The 20,758-nt window shown below is 47.5% G+C and overlaps 2 protein-coding genes across 8 annotated transcripts in view; one reads left to right on the top strand and one right to left on the bottom strand.

The window, feature by feature from the left end:
• Positions 1–82: 82 nt before the first annotated feature.
• Positions 83–10,273, bottom strand: YBEY (ybeY metalloendoribonuclease). 4 transcript variants are annotated; one of them, XR_006207824.1, is made up of 6 exons: positions 9,779–9,861; positions 8,883–9,133; positions 6,380–6,508; positions 5,300–5,368; positions 3,429–3,692; positions 83–1,589 (listed from the first exon to the last, which is right to left on the bottom strand). XR_006207824.1 is itself a non-coding variant. In XM_042957184.1 (6 exons), exons 2-5 carry the CDS (start codon positions 9,090–9,092, stop codon positions 3,606–3,608), a joined length of 495 nt encoding a protein of 164 aa, XP_042813118.1. In that variant the 5' UTR covers positions 9,093–9,133; positions 9,779–9,861; the 3' UTR covers positions 83–1,589; positions 3,588–3,605. The 4 variants fall into 4 exon arrangements, 3 of the variants coding, with proteins under 3 accessions (XP_042813118.1, XP_042813117.1, XP_042813119.1); XM_042957184.1 differs by having other exon boundaries at positions 3,588–3,692; XM_042957183.1 differs by lacking the exon at positions 83–1,589 and having other exon boundaries at positions 1,596–3,692.
• LOC102964297 (minichromosome maintenance complex component 3 associated protein) overlaps positions 9,930–20,758 on the top strand; it is a 55,905-nt gene continuing 45,076 nt past the window's right edge. For 3 of the 4 annotated variants that reach the window (XM_042957179.1, XM_042957181.1, XM_042957182.1), the window contains exons 1-7: positions 9,930–10,048; positions 10,758–12,067; positions 12,299–12,522; positions 14,723–14,801; positions 15,034–15,178; positions 16,286–16,476; positions 20,469–20,608. In XM_042957179.1, the coding sequence (XP_042813113.1) occupies positions 10,855–12,067; positions 12,299–12,522; positions 14,723–14,801; positions 15,034–15,178; positions 16,286–16,476; positions 20,469–20,608 (1,992 nt within the window). In that variant the 5' untranslated portion in view covers positions 9,930–10,048; positions 10,758–10,854. Of the gene's footprint in view, positions 10,049–10,180; positions 10,287–10,757; positions 12,068–12,298; positions 12,523–14,722; positions 14,802–15,033; positions 15,179–16,285; positions 16,477–20,468; positions 20,609–20,758 lie in introns of those variants that run through there. The other variant, XM_042957180.1, reaches the window with a different exon arrangement.

A 20,758-nucleotide genomic window follows, 5' to 3' on the forward strand; every position in this document is an offset into this window, starting at 1 on the left:
GGGCAGAGAGAGAGGGAGACACAGAAACCAAAGCAGGCTCAGGCTCCGAGCTGTCAGCACAGAGCCCGACGTGGGGCTTGAACACACGAACCGTGAGATCATGACCTGAGCTGAAGTTGGCCGCTTAACCGACTGAGCCACCCAGGCGTCCCAATGTTGATGTTTTCTAACATGGCTTTTCTCAACACAATTGGGTTTTATTTCTCAACACAATTATTAACTAAATACAGGGAGGAAGTTTAACAGAAGTTGGATGTCTTTGGATGGCCTGATAAATTGGAAAAACTCAGTTTTGTCTGTGACTCGAGTGAGGAAAACCCAGTCCTTCCTCGTCAATGTCCTTTACTCACACATAGAACAGGTACTTCTGTCACTCCTAGTTACCAGTCCTCTCCGGCATCACCAGGATGTCCTGCCATCCAACTCGGTTCTGACACTGTCCACCTGCATGAGGATGAAGTCCCACAAGACCGCCCCCCACCTCCCTCGCCAGCTGCGAGTGCACTTGTCCCTGCTCCTGACCTGCTGGGTCAGGGAGCAGAGGTTCCCATGACCCCCTCTTCAGGTTCGATTACTTTGTTAGAGCTGTTCACAGAACTCAGGAAACACATTTGCCAGTTGAAGGATGTGATAAGGGGTGGGGCAGGTCTGGGAGGGTCCCCTGCACAGGAGCCTCCACCACGTGGAGTTGGGGTGTGTCACCCTTTCAGTGTGGATGTGTTTACTCACTTGGAGGCTCTTGGGACCCTGCGCTACTGGGATTTATGGGGGCTTCCTGTCGTAGGCATGCCCGTGAGATAGACTAACTGCATTTCCAGCCCTTCTCCCTCTCTGGAGAATGGGATGGGAGGAAGGGGCTAAAAGTTAACAAGCTTCCAATCATGGCAGGTCTTTCTGGGGGCCCGGGGCCCCCCAGGAGCCCCTAAGAGTTGCCTCAGAACAAAAGACATGCCTATCACCCAAGAAATTACAAGGGTTTCAGGAGCCTTCGGTCCACAGGGATAAAGGAAACATCTTCCTGCATCGAGGAGCGTCCAGGTGCTGTGACAGGACAGAGCAAGGCACTACTGGGCATCAAGTGGGGTCACAGTTGATGTGGGGCACAGGGGTGAAGGCAGCCCTCACGGGAGCGGGGGTCCCCTTGGTTCTGCGCAGGCTGACCTGGGGACGCTAAAGAGGATACAGCAGGCCCTGGAAGAGAGCCGTGAACATGGAAGAAGTCACAACTTCCGACACTGCTACAAACCTGCCTGGGAGGGGGGTCTGAGCTCCAAGTGCCTGGAGCACGGGGTGGAGGCTGGCTGTGCAGAACGTGACTGTGTGCTGTAAGAGCTACAGGTTTGGTCTTCACCCCCACTTCTGTCCAGAGCCCCAACCCCCCGCAGTCCCCTGATCTGTGGTAGAGGTGGACAGAGGCGTGTATACCCTGCTCCAAAGTGGGGGCAGTGCTGTGGACTGAACCCTTAACCTGTGGGGTCTGCACAGACTCCTGGCACTTCATGTCAGAAGACGTATGAGTGAAGAAACCATTTTCTTCTCATGGCCGTGCCCTCCTGCCCCTTGGTGTGGGGTGCTGAGAAGTCGAAGACCTGTGAAACGAGATACCATGTAGGCCTGGCCTGGAGCCCAAATGTCCCAGCTGCTCTGCAGACTTACTGTGCCTCTAATCGAGACTCCAGTGTTTCCTGGCACTCAGGAGCTGAATCTGGAGACCACACAGGAGAGTAAAGAGCAAGAACCCAAGGGACCCCTGGAGCAGGAGGAAGGGCCTGTCCTGGCAGAGGCTGGGTTTGCAGAAGCTCTGGAATCAGGGCACTGTGGCCAGCTCAGGGCGGGCAGAAGTGTCCAGGGGAATGAGACAGCCGGGACAGAGCTCCATGGCTGGATGGGGCAGCCTTTTCTCAGATTTAGATCAGAAGGACACTGGCTTACATTCCCTATTGTTTTCAATGATATATAAAAACCCCTCTGAATCAATAAAAAAGAAAAACCAATACTTCACAGTGGAGGGGATGCCAATGAAAAGCCGGTCACTGCTGACAGGACAGATGCAGGCCAGCCTCAGTGCACACATGATGGGGGTGGGGAGTCTGGGTGCATGGGGGCTGGGGGCTGGACGCCAAGGTCATTGCTATGGGCTGCAGGGGGGACGAGTGACCAGGCCCCTGGGAAGCACTAGGCATTGCCTGATAAAGCTGGATCCCTCACTCCCAGCCCCCAGCAGTTCTGTTCTGAGGCCCAATCCCTGGCAGATCTCCCGAGCCCCACGTGACCAGAGATGCATGGGGGTTGGCTGTAATGGAAGACGGGGGAGCATCCGAAATGCCTGCTGACAGGACAGGCAGGTCTCAGGACCCCTTCCTTCTCTTAAAAAGAACCGTAACGCCAAGAGCTTTGTGGGGTCATCTTTGGTCTTTGCTGTTCGACTTTCCACTGAGAACCAGCTTCCCTGGCTACAGGCAGGCTGCGCAGAGCCCACGAGCACTCAGGAACACCATGAGCCCACCTCTGTGTCCCTGAGCGCCTGGGGAAAGTCCAGGTGGAGACATGGCAGATCCAGTGGGAAATGCATTTTCACCTTTTGAGATGGATTCATGGGAGAAACCAAATTCTCAGAATTGTAGCATCCTTGGTTTTGGGGCCAAAGAGTTCCCGAGAGGCTGTTTTATTGCCATGGCCTCTGCAGAGGTCACGGTACCGCCGCCAACACCGGTACCTGGGAGGTCCGAGCGATGGAGGCCCGGGCTGGCTCAGCCAGCAGCCCATGGTCTGCTCCCATGATGCCCTGGGCCCATGAGCAGCTCTGGGTGAAGGTCTGTGCCGCCTCCTGGGTTTAATATTCAGAGGACAAGGCAAGAAACACAGGAAAGAGGATGGCATGTGGCAGTTGGAGCTCAGGGCTCCCCCGGAGCCAGGAGACACTTAACTTCGCTCAGCGGGTGAACGGGGCCAACAGGGCTCGAGAGCTCCTGTCATGTCAGGAAAGAGGCCTTAGGTAGAGTCCACAGGCAAAGCTCTGAGCCGGGGCTGCAACCGCCTCACGAGATGGGACGGGTGGGAGATGGCTGCTGTGGGTCACGTGACTGAGGTGGTCCTGGGCCTTGCGGCCACCCTAAGGGTCAGCCTTGTGTCTCCCCTCATGAAGGTACCAGGTCACAGCACTCTTGAGGGGTAAGCGGGGACCGAATCCAACAGGGTTCCCATAGGAAGGAGGGTGAGGGGCATGCCCGCCCTGGGCCGCCTGGTTGATTTTCCCGCGCAGGCTGCACAGGCAGGAGAGAGGAATGCCTCTCGCCAAAGGCAGAACCCCAGGCGGACGAAGTTCCTGTGCTCCACCTCTCCATTCTAAGAGTTTAGAACTATCTTATCTGCAATACTGAAAATAACATGTCTGCTGGCTTCCAAATGAAGACATGAATGGACATTACTTTTTATACTTAGTCACTTCTGCAGCCCCACGGGGCAGTAGCAACCAGCAGAGCTCTCAGTTTGGTGGTGTGCCTGGTCCTCAGGGCCCGAAGGTGAGGGTCCGTCTGCCCTCCACATGGTGTCCCTGTGTGCTGGAGAGTCCCTCAGGTGCCACTCACATCTTGGGCCTCCAGCAGTCAGAAGAGGCCCCTGCTTAGGGGCTGGAGACTGGTCCCGGTGCGCCGGCTCAGCTCCTCGAGAACCTGCTTTTCCTTCTGGTACATCTGAAAGAAGGGAATGGAAAGTGACTGTGGACTGCCTCATGGCCTGGCCCCAGGGGTGCCCTCTGGGGGAAGCCCGTCCCCATGGCTGTGGCATGAGGAGCCTCTGTTGTGTGGACTCTCCCAGATTCAAAGTGCAGGACCTGGTTCCGCTCACCTTCACCCAGCGCTGCACAGGGAGTATGGACATGCTGCCTGTGGGGTGACGGGTGGGGACAGCAGGAGGGACTGGGGGCCAGGGGCTGAAGTAGTAGCCCTGGGTAAAAGAAGATGAGTCCCTATTTGGAATTGCAGAACAGGCCAGACAAGTCAGTTGGGCCCAGAAAATGTGGGAGGGGGACACATGAGGACAGCCCCTCCTGGGGGAAAGGGTGGTCAGTGCTTGCGGGGGGCGGGGGGGGGTGGGTGAGGAAGTCCCAGGAGGGCTGGGGTCCCTGCTGGCGGTGACAACATGGACTTTCCAAGATGCTGCCAGAGGGGGGCGAAGGGGCCTCATCAGGGTCAGTCTATGACTTGGAGGGGTGTGGCCACAGGCGACCCAGCCTGAGATAGACTGGATGTGAGGACAACTGTATCAAGGACTCTTGTTAATTGAAAAAGTTTTTTGATGCCTTCCAGAGAACCCAATTATTTGACTACAGATATAACGTGAGTTTATTATTATTTTTTTTTTAATTTTTTTTTAACGTTTATTTATTTTTGAGACAGAGAGAGAAAGAGCATGAACGGGGGAGGGTCAGAGAGAGAGGGAGACACAGAATCGGAAGCAGGCTCCAGGCTCCGAGCCATCAGCCCAGAGCCCGATGCGAGGCTCGAACTCACGGACTGCGAGATCATGACCTGAGCCGAAGTCGGCCGCTCAACCGACTGTAATGTGAGCTTATTAAAAACAACATGTACATATACCAGCACACAACCTTATACATGGGGTAGATACACTGGCACTTCTGAAGGATACAAATGGCTAAGTAACTTTACCCGATAGGTCCCTATCAGATGCCTGCATGATTTGAGTTCCCAACTGATCAATAACATCACAATTTCTCTTGTAAAGATTTTTTAACTTTAAGCCATTAGAGTTTTATAGAACTTACAGAATTTGGTCTCTCTATTCAGTCGTTCCTTTCAACAGTGAATAAGTAATACAGTTAGTAGCATTGGGGGAGCCCGATATTTTTTTTTTTTTTTTAATTTTTTTTTTCAACGTTTTTTATTTATTTTTGGGACAGAGAGAGACAGCGCATGAATGGGGGAGGGGCAGAGAGAGAGGGAGACACAGAATCGGAAACAGGCTCCGAGCCATCAGCCCAGAGCCTGACGCGGGGCTCGAACTCACGGACCGCGAGATCGTGACCTGGCTGAAGTCGGACGCTTAACCGACTGCGCCACCCAGGCGCCCCGGGGGAGCCCGATATTTTAAACACTGCTAGTCTTTTTTTGTGAAATAGGCTTTTATAAAATTCCTTAATTTACTGCCTTTGTGTTTTGTTTTGTTTTGTTTTGTTTTCCAAATCTGGTCTTCATACTTGACTGCAGGAGATAGCTGGGCAGCCCCGGTTCTTGGTGTGCCCTCTTGTGCATATGGTGGAGGACCGGAGGACAGCTCCTACCTTCTGCCATTCAGCCTCCGTGCTGTGTGTGAAGCCCAGCAGGTGACAGAGCCCATGGGTGGCAGTCACCTGTCAGAAAAATTAAAAAGCTGTTTCACGGACTGATCACGAGCAGGCCATGTGCCAGAGGAGGAGAAGCAGGGAAGGCAGGGAGAACTCAGCCCATGCGTGGTGGGAGGTTAGGAACCCAGGGGTGGAGGGTACCCGGGGCTGTGAGGGGTGCCTACGTGCAGTGGAGTGCCGGCCAGGAGGAGAGTGGCTGGCCTAGCCCTGTCGTGGGGGGATGAGGGTGGTGGGAGCGGCGGGCCGGCCCTCCCCTGCAGGCACTGGATCTCTGGGGTGTGGCAGGGGGTGCCAGAAGTGGATGCCCACCGCAGCCTGTGGGGTGCATGGCTGCCGGCCGCAGAGACCCTGGAGCCGAACCCCATGCTGAGCAGTCCTGTCTGTGCCAGGGCTCCTGCTCCCAGAAAGTCCACCCCCACCCCAGAAAGCAGGTCCCCAACACCTGTCACAATGGCTTTTGCTGGGAAGCTCTGCTTCAAGTCACACAGAAGCTCCAGGATCCCCTAGAGATAATTCAGGGGCTGTCTGGTCAAAGAAAAACACCTCAATCGAATCCATGAGGAAGTTAAAATACGATCGCTCTGCAGAACCACCCCTCCTTTCTTTTGCATCCAGCTGAGGAGAGTGGGATCCGGAAGGTCCTAGAGGCTACAATCCCATCTACTTTGACAGTTCTGTAAGGAACTTATTCAGTAGGTCTGAGTTAGCTACACAGCCTGCTGAACTCCAGAGGTAAAAGGGAAAAACAAGGCTGTTTCCGGGAGCTTCTGACATGTTTCCTGTCCTCTCCTCTCACCCAACACTGCTCGGCTTAGGCTCTGCTCGGCTTAGGCTCTTCCCTCTCTCTGCCAGATGACGAGAGAGGGTACAGCCCCTACTCGTAGGTCTCCCTCCCCCAATAATCCTTGTCCCACACGGGAGGCAGTGGGGGTGCCGGCGTCCCACCCATGACCTCTTCCCAGGCCCGGGCAAAGGACACGGCTGCGGCATCAGGGGCCAGCACTCATTCCCACTTACGGTAAGGACGTCATAGTAATCCTCATTCCTTTTGCATTGCTGGAAGATATACTCCACTCCTAGGAAAATGTCACCCAAATTGTAGTCATCTGGAAAATCAGGCTGGGGAAGTTCACCTGCTTTTACATTCTATAAATGAGGAAAGACAGATTCGGAGAGCACGACCTCAGGAACACTAACCCGACAACAGGCCTACACATTTCATTCTGGAAGACCCCTACTCATCAGTCCCAAGGCAGGTGAGGGGTGGGGGAACCACAGTAGAGCCACTGTTTACGAGTGACTTCAGATGTTTCTGATGTGGAGAACAAAGGCAAAAAAAACCCATTTCCTTACAACTTACAGCTTATTGACAGTCCCTTGAAACAGGCAGAGTGACTTTCCTCTATGAGCTCAGCTGCCTCCATGATGACACTTTGCTAGGGGCAAAAGGCAACCTTAGCCTGACCCCCCAGGATCCTGTAAGCCTTCTTTAAACATATAGAAAATCCTTTAGAGGGGGGCCCGGATGCCTCAGTTTGTTAAGCGTCTGACTTAGCTCAGATCATGATCTCGCGGCTCGTGAGTTTGAGCCCTGCATCGGGCTCTGTGCTGACAGCCCAGAGCCTGGAGCCTGCTTTGGATTCTGTGTCTTCCTCTTTCTCTGCCCTTCTCCCGCTTGTACTCTGTCTCTCAAAAATAAATAAACGTTAAAAAAAAAAAAAAGGAAATTCCTTTGGAAACTTCCTTCATCTCTAGTCCCCAAGATACAGGTTAGCCATCATCCTCCAAGCATATGGTCCCCTGATATATATTTGAAGGGTCTCATAAGTAAGGTTTTACAAGACAGAAGTAAATTAACTTCTTCTTACAATAGCTAACCCCCTCAGGGCTCTGGAAACCTTGTTTCCAAATTTCCTTGGAGGTTTCCGCTGTCCCTGACCCTCTCCTGACTTGAAAGTGTAAAATCAGTGACTCCTCACAACCCCAGTGCAGCTCTTCCTGCCCACGGGTCCTGTCCCTGTGCTTTAATAAAACTACCTTTTTGGCACCAAAGATGCCTCAAGAATTCTTTCTTGGCCGTCAGCTCTGAACCCCAACATTCCCACATCTTTTCCACCTTGTTAAAGGAGTTACTTTCCTTCTTTCATCCTTTCCAGTGCACACTCACACAAATCCACATCATCCAATTTTGTATTTCTGTTCTGTTTGTCATTTTGTCCTAAACAATCTTCCACATCTTCCTACATAAAACCAAAAAACCCCCAGTCTATTAATCTGAGGCCTGTTCACACTAAGCTAGTCACGTGTGGATGGGTATTTAGGGTGTTTCCTCCCCATCAGGAAAAAAAAATCAACTGAACATTTCACATTTTTATAACATTTTGTCTTCTTCCTTTTCTTGCTTTACCATCCTTAAATGTGACACTAGTGGATTAAAGAGTACACATATGTTTCGGATGCTCTTGGAGTATATTGCCAAATTGCCTTCCAAAAAGGTCTGGATGCTGCTACTAATAATGGCTTTGAATGAGTCATTTCATGATGCAGCTCATAACCTAATCACTATCTTTTATTGTTGAAAATATTTTTTCAGGGGCACCTGGGTGGCTCAGTTGGTTAAGCGTCCAACTTTGGCTCAGGTCATGATCTCACGGTTTGTGGGTTTGAGCCCCTCATCTGGCTTGGTGCTGACAGCTCGGGGCCTGGAGCCTCTTTGAATTCTGTGTCTCCCTCTCTCTCTGCCCCTCCCATACTCGTATTCTCTCTCTCAAAAATAAACATTTAAAAAAAGAAGAAAATATTTCTTCAGTGTTATTTTACATTTTCGGTGAAAATTTCAGTGTTATTAAAATTTTTCAACCCTACCATACTTGTTACGGAATCACACAGTTGCAGAAGCACTCACTCCCCTTCAAACTCACTGACGGTCTTCGGAAGGATGGCACCAATCGCTTTTTCTCCCTGGGTGATGGGTATTGGTCAATAGGGGCTGGTCATGCCGCACTCTACTCATGTGTACACTTTTTTTTTTTTAAATGGTTATGATTTTGAGAGAGTGTGCAAGCAGGGGAGGGGCAGAGAGAGAGGGAGACAGAGAGAGAGGAGAATCCCAAGCAGACTCATGCTGTCAGCACAGTGCCCAAAGAGGGACCCTAACTCACAGACCCATGAGATCATGACTTGAGCCAAAACAAAGAGCCAGACACTTAACTGACTGAGCCGCCCAGGCTCCCCTCATGTGTATATTTTAAAGTTCTCTCTTTTTTTTTTTTTTCAAGTTTATTTATTTATTTACTTAGAGATAGAGTGAGAGCAGGGGAGGGGCAGAGAGAGAGAGAGAGAGAGAGAATCCTAAGCAGTCTCCACATGGCGAGATCTTGACCTGAGCCAAAATCAAGAGTTGGATTCTTAACGGACTAAGCCACCCAGGTGCCCCTATTTTAAAGTTTTCAAAATAAAACTTAAAAATCAGAGTATTTACACCAGAAGGTGGGCCAGACAAGAGGAGAATACTTTTTACCTCATGAAATGGAAAGGAAAGCACATCTGTTGGCAGATTTTTCTCTCTGTAGATTTTATTAATGTGCTGAATACTCTTGTTGTCAACACAGATGACAGCCAGGTCAAATTTCTGCACCCCTAATATACTCCTCACAATCTCCAACTTCTTGCGAAGAGGCGCTCTCCTGATGGGGACAGCTCGTTGCAGATTTCTAAGCACCAAACTCATTTTCAGAACAACATGCCCTTTAGAAATGTTTAAAAAGGAGCCTGTGGTCAAAGTTTAAAAGAACACAAATCAGTAATTGAAAGTGTCAATAAATTCTATAAAAAACACATACAGACATCACATCATTTTATTTTGTGAAACTCACTGAAAAATTTAAGGGGATCTACATTTTACCATAAGAAAGATACAAAAATGAAGGAATATAATAGGAAGTCCTAGAGTCAGGCCTGCCAGAATGGAACAGCAGGTAGGAAATTAGGACCTGTAGTCAGGAAGGGGCCATTAATAATGAAACCGGGTTGGGGCGCGGGTGAGGAGGTGGAGGAAGAATACGGTGAGTTGTGAGGTGGCCTGGGGTTGTACAGGATGGGGGGAGGGGGAGGTGTAGGGTGCTATAGGGTGAGGGGGAGTGGGGAGTGGGGAGGTGTGGGGTGAGGGGAGGTGTGGGGTGATATGGGGGGGAGCGTGGGAGGGTGCTATGGAGAGGTGTGTGTGAGCCGAGGGGGAGGGGGAGGGCCGAAGGGCGTGAGTCCTAGGGGGACGGCGGGGGGGGGGGGGGGGGGGTGGGTCGGGGGCTTCCCAAGGGACCACTCAGCGTGGCACCGAGGCTCCCAACGCAGGCTACGGGCAGCACGCGGGGTGCGAACAACGCTCCACTTTAGAGAGAAAGCCACCGGCTCACGTACCAGGTTCGAAGCCAGGGGGGCCCCGTTGACATCCCGTGCGCCGGAAGCCCTCAGGCCTTCCGGCTGGAGGGCGGAACCAGAGTGTGGCGGAGTCAGTGTGGGGCCGAGCCGCGCGGAAGGGCCGGAAGTTGGTCCGTTGCGTTTTCTTTCCGCGGCGCGCAGCGAAGGCCTGGCTCCGGCGGCTGCGATCCGCGTCTGTGCCTCCGGCCGGGCGCCGAGGGGCCTCGGGGCGGCGGCAGGCGGCGGGTCTCCGAGTCCCTGAGCCGGATGGTGAGCGCGGCGTGGGGCCCGACCTGGGTGGAGGCCGCTTCCTTCCCCTGCGCCATCTCCCCGCCCCGCCACCGCGCCCCTGTAGTCTGCCGGGCGGGCCTGGGGCGCGGGCGGCCGCCGAGGGCCGGGGGCGGGACTTTTCTGGTTGCGCGGCATCCGTTCCCGGCCCTTCTCGGGTCTGGGGGCGGCGTCTCTGCGGGGGCACTCGTCCTTTGAGCCGGTTTCTGGGTCATCGCAGGTATGGCAACACAATTTATTTCTATATCTGGGAAGAACATTTAGTGTTCTGGTTGCTGGGAGAAAATTAGAAAACACTGCAACACTAATGTTCTTAACAGCGTTGCACTGTAGCTTTCTTGCTATGGAGATTGGAATAAGTTTGGAGAAACTCCTCTCTTTAAAAGTGTGACTACATTCATTTTCTTGTTGTTATTTGAGTTTTTTCGTGAATTTACCAGTTCAGAAAATGATTTGAATTTTTCCTTAGTCTGAAGCATCACGCTTCAATCTCCAGTAACGAAGTAATTTATTTCTCCACCCTCTACTCCAGCCCTCCCCACAAACCCCCCACTGGCTCTCAGAAAATAATACCTAACCCTTTGATTTGCCCAGTTTTCCATTATTCTTAGAGTGTGACATGTGATTAAAAATTATCTTCTTAGTCTTCCAGCAGGACATAGCTGTGATGATCTGAATTTTTGTCTTCCAGCTTATTGTGAAGATGAGGGTGGCTTCCTAGTTGAACAGACTGTTTAAAGAAGAGAACAACTTGTGTACACATAGTATTCGCTACCTTGGATCAGAAGATGAACCCAACTAATCCTTTCAGTGGGCAGCAGCCTGGGGTTTTTCCAGCATCTTCCAGTAGTTCCATAGGAACATTTCAGGCTAAGCCGCCATTTCGATTTGGTCAGCCCTCGCCTTTCGGACAAAGCAATACGTTATCTGGGAAAACGTCAGGATTTTCACAGGTATCCAGCTTTCCAACATCTTCGGGAGTAAGTCATTCTTCTTCAGCACAAACATTAGGATTTTCCCAGACCTCAAATGTTGGACTGTTTTCAGGACTTGAACACACTCCAGCCTTTGTAGCTGCCTCTGGGCCTTCAAGTTCATGTGTGCCTGGAAACCCAGGATTTAGTTTTAAATCATCCAACTTTGGGACTTTCCCAAGTACTTCTACATTTGGACCAGAAACTGGAGAAATAACAAGCTCTGGTTTTGGGAAAACAGAATTTAGCTTTAAACCTCTGGAAAATTCAGTGTTCAGACCAATATTGGGGGCTGAATCTGAGCCTGAGAAAACTCAGAGTCAAATTACTTCTGGATTTTTCACATTTTCTCACCCAATTAGTAGCGGACCTGGGGGACTGGCACCATTTTCTTTTTCTCAGGTGGCAAGTACAGCTAGCAATTCAAATTTCACCTTTTCAAAACCAGTTAACAGTAATAATTCATCATCTGCCTTTGCCTCTGCTTTGTCAAACCAAAATGTAGAGGAAGAGAAGAGAGGCCCTAAATCACTATTTGGAAGTTCTAATAGTAGCTTCACTAGCTTCCTCGTATCTTCAGGGTCTTTGGGAGAACCCTACCCGGTTAGCAAAACCGGGGTCAGACAAGGTTGTGAAGAAGGTATATCCCAAATGGAGCCACTTCCCAGCCTCATGAAAGGACTGAAAAGGAAGGAGGACCAGGATCGCTCCCCAAGGAGGCATGGCCATGATGGAGCAGAAGATGTGGATGCTCTGTCAAGGGGAGATCATCCTCCAGATAAACGACCTGTCCGCCTGAATCGACCCCGGGGAGGCACCTTGTTTGGTCGAACGATACAGGATGTCTTCAAAAGCAATAAAGAAGTAGGTCGTCTTGGCAACAAGGAATCTAAAAAGGAAGTTGGTTGTACTGAGTCCGGGGAAAATGACCCTGTGGCCATCCCAGGAGGGAGTCAGTCTTCCTCGGCACTTTCCCGTCTCCCAGGTGTGAAGGAGGAGGAAACTGAAAATAGAGATAAAAAAGAAGGTGAGCTCTAAAAATGTGTGCCATCCAGTAAATGCTGCTGGCTTGTTCTTGGTAAATTTCCCCGAGTCTTAGTTTAATGTTTCTGGTAAGTTTCCTGTAAACATTAGGAATTCTAACATACGAAGAAAATGTCTTGTATCTATAAACATTTACTTTGCTCTTACATAGTTGGTGCTTCCTATTTGAGATGTGACATCTGCTACGTTTTTGTGCCCGTTCTCTTATCCCTAGAGTCTCTAAGAGGAACACCTGGGCGTCAAAGTAAAAGAAGCGAGAGCACAGACAGTCTTGGAGGCTTGTCTCCTGCTGAAATCACAGCTATCCAGTGCAAGAACATCCCTGACTATCTCAACGACAGAACCATTTTGGAGAAACACTTTGGTAAAATTGCTAAAGTGCAGCGCATCTATACCAGGCGCAGCAAAAAGCTTGCCGTGGTATATTTTTTTGATCATGTGAGTATTTCCAACAAATTTAATGTGAGTGAGAAAAAGTTCGAGTGACCTTTGTCACTTTAAAACCTATTTTTTATTTATTTTATTTTTTAACTTTTTTTAATGTTCAGTGTGAGCAGCGGTTGGGGGGCAGAGAGAGAGGGAGACACAGAATCCAAGGCAGGTTCCAGGCTCCAAGCTGTCAGGAGCCCGATCTGGGGCTCGAACCCACGAGCTGTGAGATCATGACCTGAGCTGAAGTTGGATGCTTAACCGACTGAGCCACCCAGGTGCCCCATTAAAACTTATATTTTAATCTATCGCTTACTTGCTAGAATGGGCAAGCACTCAGATATCTTATTCTCAACTTGGCTCTATAATCACATAGCATTTTTTCAAAATTGAGTTTTCTTGTTTGTTTCTGATTTTCTTTTATTTGGTCATAGTACATAATCACTGTAAACATTCCAACGATACGAATAAATCCCCATGTAATCCTATCCTCCAGGATAACTGACATTACTTATTTGGTTTATACCTTGACTTTAAATAGGTATATAAGCACATATATGCATGACGCATTAGTTGTAGGGTGTAAGCATACAGGGATTGTTCACACTATGTTGCGTTATGTTTTTATTATTACTGAATTTTCTTGTGGGGAAAAAGTAAGTTCTTTAGAGTTTGTAAAGTGGAAAGCATGTTTTCATACTTCTTTTAAGTGATGATGTAGGGGAAAAAACCAAATGAATATGAATATTTGAAATGAACTATGAATATTTTAGTTAATATCATTGTAAACACATAGTCACATTGTTTTTACACAAATGGGATCATGCTGCATATACTGTTTGCTTATGTTTTCAGGTTGTAATCTTTAGTATTTTCTGAAACCAATAGCCTAATTAGAAGAGAATTGTTAAGTGCTGTATGGCATTCTGTCCTGTTTACTTACCTGGTTAATTTTCTATTTGTGGACACTTTGTACATGTATTTCTGATTGGTTTACATCCTTTGTTTAAATTCCTGAGAGTAGAAGTTCTGTGCCAAAATACTTGCATAGCTTTAGAGTTTTTGCTGTTTGTTCCTTTCTTTCTTTCTTTTTTTCTTTTAATTCAGTGGCATTAATTACATTCAGAGTGTTGTACCACCATCACCATTATCTATTTCTAGAACTTTTTCATCATCCCAAACAGTAACCCTAACCGCTAAGTAGTATTTTCCCATTTCTTCCTTCCCCCAGCCCTTGGTGACCTTTAATCTACTTTCTCTCTCTAAATTTGCCTATTCTAGAAATTACATTTATGTGGAATCACAGTATTTGTCCTGCTTATTTTGGTCAGCATCACGTTTTCAGTGTTTGTGTGGTTGTACTTTATTCCTTTTATGGATGAATAATAATTCCATTGTGTAGATGTATTTTTCTTTATTAATCTGTCGATGGACAGAGGCTGTTTCTGCTTTTTGGCTATTTCGAATAATGCTTCTGTGAACAGGTGTGCAAATATTTCCTATCATCCTCTTGGGTATACACTTAAAGTAGAAGTGCTGGGTCATATGCCTCGTTTTTGTTTTGTTTTTGAAGGTATTTGACTATTGAGATGTACTTTTCTAGCTGAACCCTAAAAAAATATTTATGAAATAGGTATGTAAATACATTGTCGTAGGAAGTAGTTCATTGATACATAAAATGCTGAGGTCTCCTGATTACCCTCATCTCTCCTGTTACCTGGGAGCAAGCACGGTTACCTAGTATGATGTGTATTTTTCTAGACCTTTTCATAGGTTTGTCTGTGGGTATACTAAAACGTACTTGATTTTGTGATAAAATGTATCCCACGTGTGTCACTCTCTTTTTTTTGTCTTAAAGTGTGACTTGGCAATCTTTCCAATACCGTATGTATTTACTGTATTACTGTATGTGTAATCAGATGGTGAGAGTCACCTCACCAAATGCCAACAAGGCTAATCTGTGGGTTCTATCACAGTAAAGTTTTTACTTTCAAAAAGGAGAGGAGCAAATCCATGCCTGTGAGACAGGTAAGAGAGGTGAGGACCGTGGCCGCTGTGACTGGAGGCAAACTGCATGGTCAGAACATGTAGTGGATGGAGGCTTCGCTCTGTACAAAACTGTACAAATTCTGCTACTGCATTTGAAGTTTTAATTTCATTTCTTTTGGTCTGACGCCCTCATACGTTGTGGTGTGGACTGTTTCCCTAGGCATCTGCAGCCCTGGCTAGGAAGAAGGGGAAAAGTCTGCATAAGGACATGGCTGTCTTTTGGCACAAGAAGAAACTGAGTGAGTTCCCGGTTACTCCCGGTGTGGGTTCCAGTGCTCTGCATGGTCTGCCCACTGAGCTTTCCCCAGCACCAGGGCGGGGCTGGCTGTCCGTGGATCCTGTGTCTCAGAGTGTTTCTTTGGGCTGCTTTGGAATCTCCCGTAACAATTAGGAGAGTATTACTTTTTCAAACACAAGTAAAATCCAGTGTCAGACTTGTGGTTCATAAACTCTGTGCTCTTGTGTCCTCAGGTCCCAATAAGAAGCCCTTTTCCCTGAAAGAGAAGAAGCCAGGTGACGGCGAAACTGGCCAGGGCCCGGAGGAGGCATCCTTTCAGCACTCCCCTCTTAGCAAGCCTGTGGGGAGGGCTGCAGCTGTCAGCCTCCTGAGTAAAAGGTGTGGCTGGTTCTTTCTGAGGACTGTTGGACACGGTGGCGTGTGGGTTCCTTGACTTCTGTGCCCTTGATGGCAGTCATGCCAGAGCATGGCTGGGAAGTGGATGATACGCTGACCCTTGAGGAGGGTTTCATGGGGAATGGGGGCCTGGGAGAGGGAGAGTAGGACGTGGCGAGAGGGCAAGGGGGAGACGGCCACTGGGCTCGTCCCACTCAGTTCCATGCCTCATGCTGTTGTACTCAGTATATAAGAAGCAACTTGTTCCCTTGAGAGGTCTAATTGGCTGTAATAACCAAGTTTTCCTAGTAGCTACTTCTAGCAATTTCCAGTATGACTTTCTGTAGGTCTAGCTTATCATGGTGAGGCAGTCTTCCTTTTGGCCACATTATAGCTGGGGAACTATACAAGTGTACAGCCCTCAGGCCAGAGTGGGGACATGGTGTGTGCCTCACACGGCCTCAGTGGATATCTGTTCGCAAAGCCTCCCTGCCCAGCCCCCTTTCCGCATGATCCTCTCTTCCTTCCACAGAGCGGGCTGCTGCTCTTTAGTCCTTGGTGTATTTTGGTCAGCGTATCATTTCCTTACTTTCATTTTACAGTTAGCATTTTAGTTGCTGATTTGCTTTTGATTTTTCTCTTCTCCCTCAGCCAGTCACATCTTCAACATTTGAGTTCCCAGAGTGTTGAAAGCCAGGTAGAAAATGGGGAAGCTGGGAAGCAGTGCTCATGTCTTTTTAGTACATCCTTCTGCGGGAATGAAGATATGTATGAAAACATGTAGACACATGATTTCTTCATGGTGTTAAAGTGGTTTTCCCCCCCAGGCTGAATTTCATTTTTTTGAGATAGAAATATGCGGAAGTTCATTTCACATGTTTAAATGGGCTCCTCTCATTTTTAGAAAGTATGGAATGTTTCAAAATTTGAAAATCACAGTGAAAAATAGTAACACCTTTACACTCATTAGGATTATCATCGTCTCCTGTTAGTGATTTTAGTTTCAGTTTTGGAGGAGCAGAAAATCTTGAGTAAGGAAAGCATCCGGAAGCGGAAATGACAGAAATGCTTGCTGGATACAAGACCCTTAATGTGTTACTTTCTTTGTAGCTCTCCAGTGAAGAAGCCAAGTCTTCTAAAGACCCATCAGTTTGAGGGAGACCCTTTTGATTCGGGCTCTGAGGGCTCCGAGGGTCTTGGGCCATGTGTGTCATCTCTTAGCGCCCTGATAGGCACCGTGGCTGAGACATCTGAGGAGAAGTACCGCTTGCTTGACCAGAGAGACAGGATCATGCGACAAGGTATTGTGGGTGCATCTCAGCAGAGGTTCAGAGACCTCGCTAAGGTCATGATAAGGTCATTCTGGGAGCTGTGAGGAGGGAGTGACTGCTGTCTGTGGAGGCTCACTGACATTGAGCCTTAGGCCTCCGATGCGCCGCATGTAACTTTGTTGTTTACTAGTTTCCCAAGAAGGTGAGCATAGATGTAGATGTAATGCAGATATGTCTTTATTTATTTATTTATTTATTTTTAACATTTATTCACTTTTGAGAGATAGAGACAGCGTGGGAGTAGAGGGACAGAGAGAGAGGGAGGCACAGAATCCAAAGCATGCTCCAGGCCCAGAGCTGTCAGCACAGAACCTGATGTGGGCTCGAACCCACGAACCGTGAGATCATGACCTGAGCCGAAGTTGGACGCTTAACCAACTGAGCCACCCAGGCGCCCCTTGAATTTTATTTGGAAGAAAATCTATAAACCATTTTTTAAAATTAAACATTTTAAAGGGCAGTTTTTAGACATTTAGAAAGCACATATTAAACAAAAATCAAAATGTTTTGTTTGACAGAAATCCCCACAAATAAAACTAAGAAATGTCAACCCAGGGGAAAAATCTGTAACTCTTATCATAAAGGGCTGATTTCTCTGATACAGAAAGAATTGTCGAAATCAGTGTGAAAAAGACTAGCCCTTGGGGGGCGCCTGGGTGGCCTAGTTGGTTAGGCATCTAACTCTTGATTTCAGCTCAGGTCATGATCTCATAGTTTGTGGTTTTGAACCCCACGTCAGGCTCTGCAATGACAGTGTGGAGCCTGCTTGGGATTCATTCTCTCTCTCTCTCTCTCTCTCTCTCTCTCTCTCTCTCTTTCTCTTTCACACACACACACACACACTCACTCTGCCCCTCCCATGCTCATGCCCACTCGCATGTGCTTTTTTTTTTTTTAATCGTTTATTTTTGAGAGCGAGAACATGAGCAGGAACGGGACAGAGAGAGAGGGAGACAAGCAGCCAAGCACGCTCTGCACTGTCAGCACAAAGCCCGATGTGGAGCCCGAACCCATGAACCATGAGATCATGACCTGAGCTGAAGTCAGACGCTCAGCCAGCTGAGCCACCCAGGCGCCCTCTCTTTTTCTCTCTCTCTCTCTCTCAAAAAAAAAAAAAAACAAAACAAAACAGACTAACTCAATAGAGAAATGAGTAGGTGGTCAGAAAAGTTACAGAAAAGAAAGTATACCTGACCCTTGACCAACACAAGGTCAGGGGTGTGGTCTCCCTTGTAGTTGTAAAATCCACATATGATTTTTGACTCCCCAAATGCTTACCTGCCTATAGGCTACTGTTGATTGGAAGCCTTACTGATAACAAAAACAGTCGATTAGTACGTGCTTAGTGTGTTATATGTTTTATATACTGCATTCTAATAGTAAAGTAAGCTAGAGAAAAGAAAAACATTATTAAAAAAATCCTCAGGAAGAGAAAGTACATTTATAGTATTGTAGATGTAAGTGGACCCGTGCAGTTCACACCCATGTGGTTCAAGGGTCAGCTGTGTCACCAGTTGGCTCTTAAACATAGGGAAAGGTGCCCACGCTCTCCCACAGCGATGCACCTCCCAGAGTGGCATCTCCATATTGTGCCCTGATGCTGTGTCCTTGGGCAGGCTGGGGACGGCTGCACTCCTGTGGAGGAGGGAGAGTTGGCAGTATCTTTTAGCCTTAGGAAAGCCTGTGCCTTTGACCCAGCAACTCGTGTGCAGGAATCTGTCCCATGGACAGTACCACACATATGTTTGTGTGTGAGATTCACACATAGGTTGTTTGTGATGGCAAAGATTGGGAATTGATTGTTCACATAGCAGGATTCTAAACAGCCTGGAGGAAGATTAGGCTTTGTTTATGGGAAAATATGAAGATTTATTGTGAACTGATAAAAACATAGTGTGGTAAGTATGTAGTGTGCTACCATTTGTGTATAAATAAGGGTGGGAAGTGTGTGTGTCCATACGCATGTGAGTGTGCTTGCATACGTGTGAATAAAATAGTCGTGCAGATGTGAAAGGATCTGTTCACGTTGACTCAGGAGGAAAGTGGGGGGGATTTTATGTAGGACGTTTTAATACCTTTGGAGTGTGATCTGTGTATATATATTAGCTATTTAAAAAGTAAGTATTCTATTAACTTTTCAAAAATATGCGTGGGGCACCTGGGTGGCTTGTTCAGTTGAGTTGACTCTTGGTTTTGGCTCAGGTCATGATCTTCTGGTTCGTGAGTTCAAGCCCCGCATTGGGCTCTGTGCTGACGGCGCCGGGCCTGCTTGGGATTCTCTTTTTTTCCTCTCTTTACTCTCTCCTGCTCGTTCACCCCCCAAAAAATAAGTAAACTTAAAAAAAAAAATATATGTGCAACGAGCACAAATGAAAAAGTATTTGTGTTTTTCTTTGCAAAGTTTTTTTGAAATTAGATTTTAGCTGTAGGATTTTCCTTTCTTTAGAAGCTGTGAATAAGTGGAATAATCACAGTGCCTCCTTAACATGGTAATAAAAGCTGCTGTCACGCATCATGTCATTGACATGGTGATTTTTTGTTGTCGAAACCCAGGAACGGAATTTTTGTATTCCAAATAGAATTAGTAGGTATTTAAATTTTTCAGAATAAAAATAAGATGTGTATATGTAAAAAGAATTTTTAAAAATATTTTATTTTATTTTTTATTTTTTTATTTTTTTTTATTTTTTTTTATAATTTTTTTTTTTTTTAACGTTTATTTATTTTTGAGACAGAGAGAGACAGAGCATGAGCGGGGGAGGGTCAGAGAGAGAGGGAGACACAGAATCGGAAGCAGGCTCCAGGCTCAGCTGTCAGCACAGAGCCCGATGCGGGGCTCGAACTCACGGACCGTGAGATCATGACCTGAGCCGAAGTCGGACGCTTAACCGGCCAAGCCACCCAGGCGCCCCTTTAATATTTATTTTAGAGAGAGAGAGGGGGAGAGAGAGAGTGTGAGGCGAGAAGGCACAGAGAGAGAGAGGGAGACACAGAATCTGAAGCAGGTTCCAGGCTCTGAGCTGTCAGCACAGAGCCTGATGCGGGGCTCGGACCCACAAACCGTGAGATCATGACCTGAGCCAAAGTCCAGGGCTTAACTGACTGAACTTGTGTGTTTTGAGCTGTGAAGTTGTTGCATTCCATTTCGTTTAAAAGATACTTTTGTAAGAAATTGTATGGAAAGTAATAATTTATTCACTTCAGGACAGGGGTACATTCTCTTAGGTGAATCCTGTTAAAGACATGCTGGAAAAAAGTGATGAAATACTGAGTTTTAGAGTACTAGTGTATTTTGAATATTTACAGTTAACAAATTGATCTTTTTAACAAACATATTGCAGCATGACTATCTTTGAATTCATTACCAGAGCCATGAACAGCCACGTGTGCCCCCTGCCTGTAGGGTGCAGTGAGAATCTGTGGCTGTTGCAGGGGGGATGAGGCCTCCTCAGGGGTCTTCATGGGCCTGGATGCCCTGGTGCCTGATGTGATAGGCCATGCTTTCTTTTTTCTAGGCCCAGCATTTGATTTGATTTGATTTGATTTATTGTATTGTATTGTATTTTTATGTATTTTATTTTATTTTACTTTACTTTTTACTCTGCTTTATTTTAAAATGTTTATTTTGAGAGAGAGAGAGAATGAGGGAGGGGCAGAAAGAGGGGGAGAGAGAATCCAAAGCAGGCTCCAGGTTCTGAGCTGTTAACACAGAACCCGACGCAGGGCTCAGACTCACGAACTGTGAGATCATGACCTGAGCTGAAGTTGGACACTTAACCGACTGAGCCACCCAGGCACTCCATAGGCCCAGCATTTAAAACATATTTCTTTTACTTTGTAATTTGCAGTGTTTGCCTTTCTTTTTTTCTTTTCCTTTTTCTTTTTATCATCATAAAGATACACTTCTCTGGGTTCCTAGTAACTGTGTGATACGTTCTTATTTTTTACTTGTCATCATTTAGCTCGGGTAAAAAGAACTGACCTGGACAAAGCAAGAACTTTTGTTGGAACGTGCCCAGATATGTGTCCTGAGAAGGAGCGGTACATGCGGGAGACCCGGAGCCAGCTGAGCGTGTTTGAAGTGGTCCCAGGGACTGATCAGGTGGAGCCCCATGTCCTCCTGGGGTTGCTCTCTAGGCTGTTGTCCATATTTAAATCATCAGGGTGGAGGTGGGATACACTGGGGGGAGGGGGGGCGGGGGGGGGACTTTTTTGTGATTTTTGTATATATTGATATTTGGTTTGGGTGTTT

The sequence above is a fragment of the Panthera tigris genome, chromosome C2 (assembly GCF_018350195.1).
Source record: "Panthera tigris isolate Pti1 chromosome C2, P.tigris_Pti1_mat1.1, whole genome shotgun sequence".
NCBI classification, from domain to species: Eukaryota; Metazoa; Chordata; class Mammalia; order Carnivora; family Felidae; genus Panthera; species Panthera tigris.

Coding starts and splice junctions, on each gene's coding strand:
- YBEY (XM_042957185.1), bottom strand. CDS start 9,092: ATGAGTTTGGTGCTTAGAAATCTGCAACGAGCTGTCCCCATCAGGAGA. Junction 6,509..8,882: donor TTTCCTTTCCATTTCATGAG/GTAAAAAGTATT, acceptor CCTCATTTATAG/AATGTAAAAGCAGGTGAACT. Junction 5,369..6,379: donor ATTACTATGACGTCCTTACC/GTAAGTGGGAAT, acceptor TTTTTCTGACAG/GTGACTGCCACCCATGGGCT.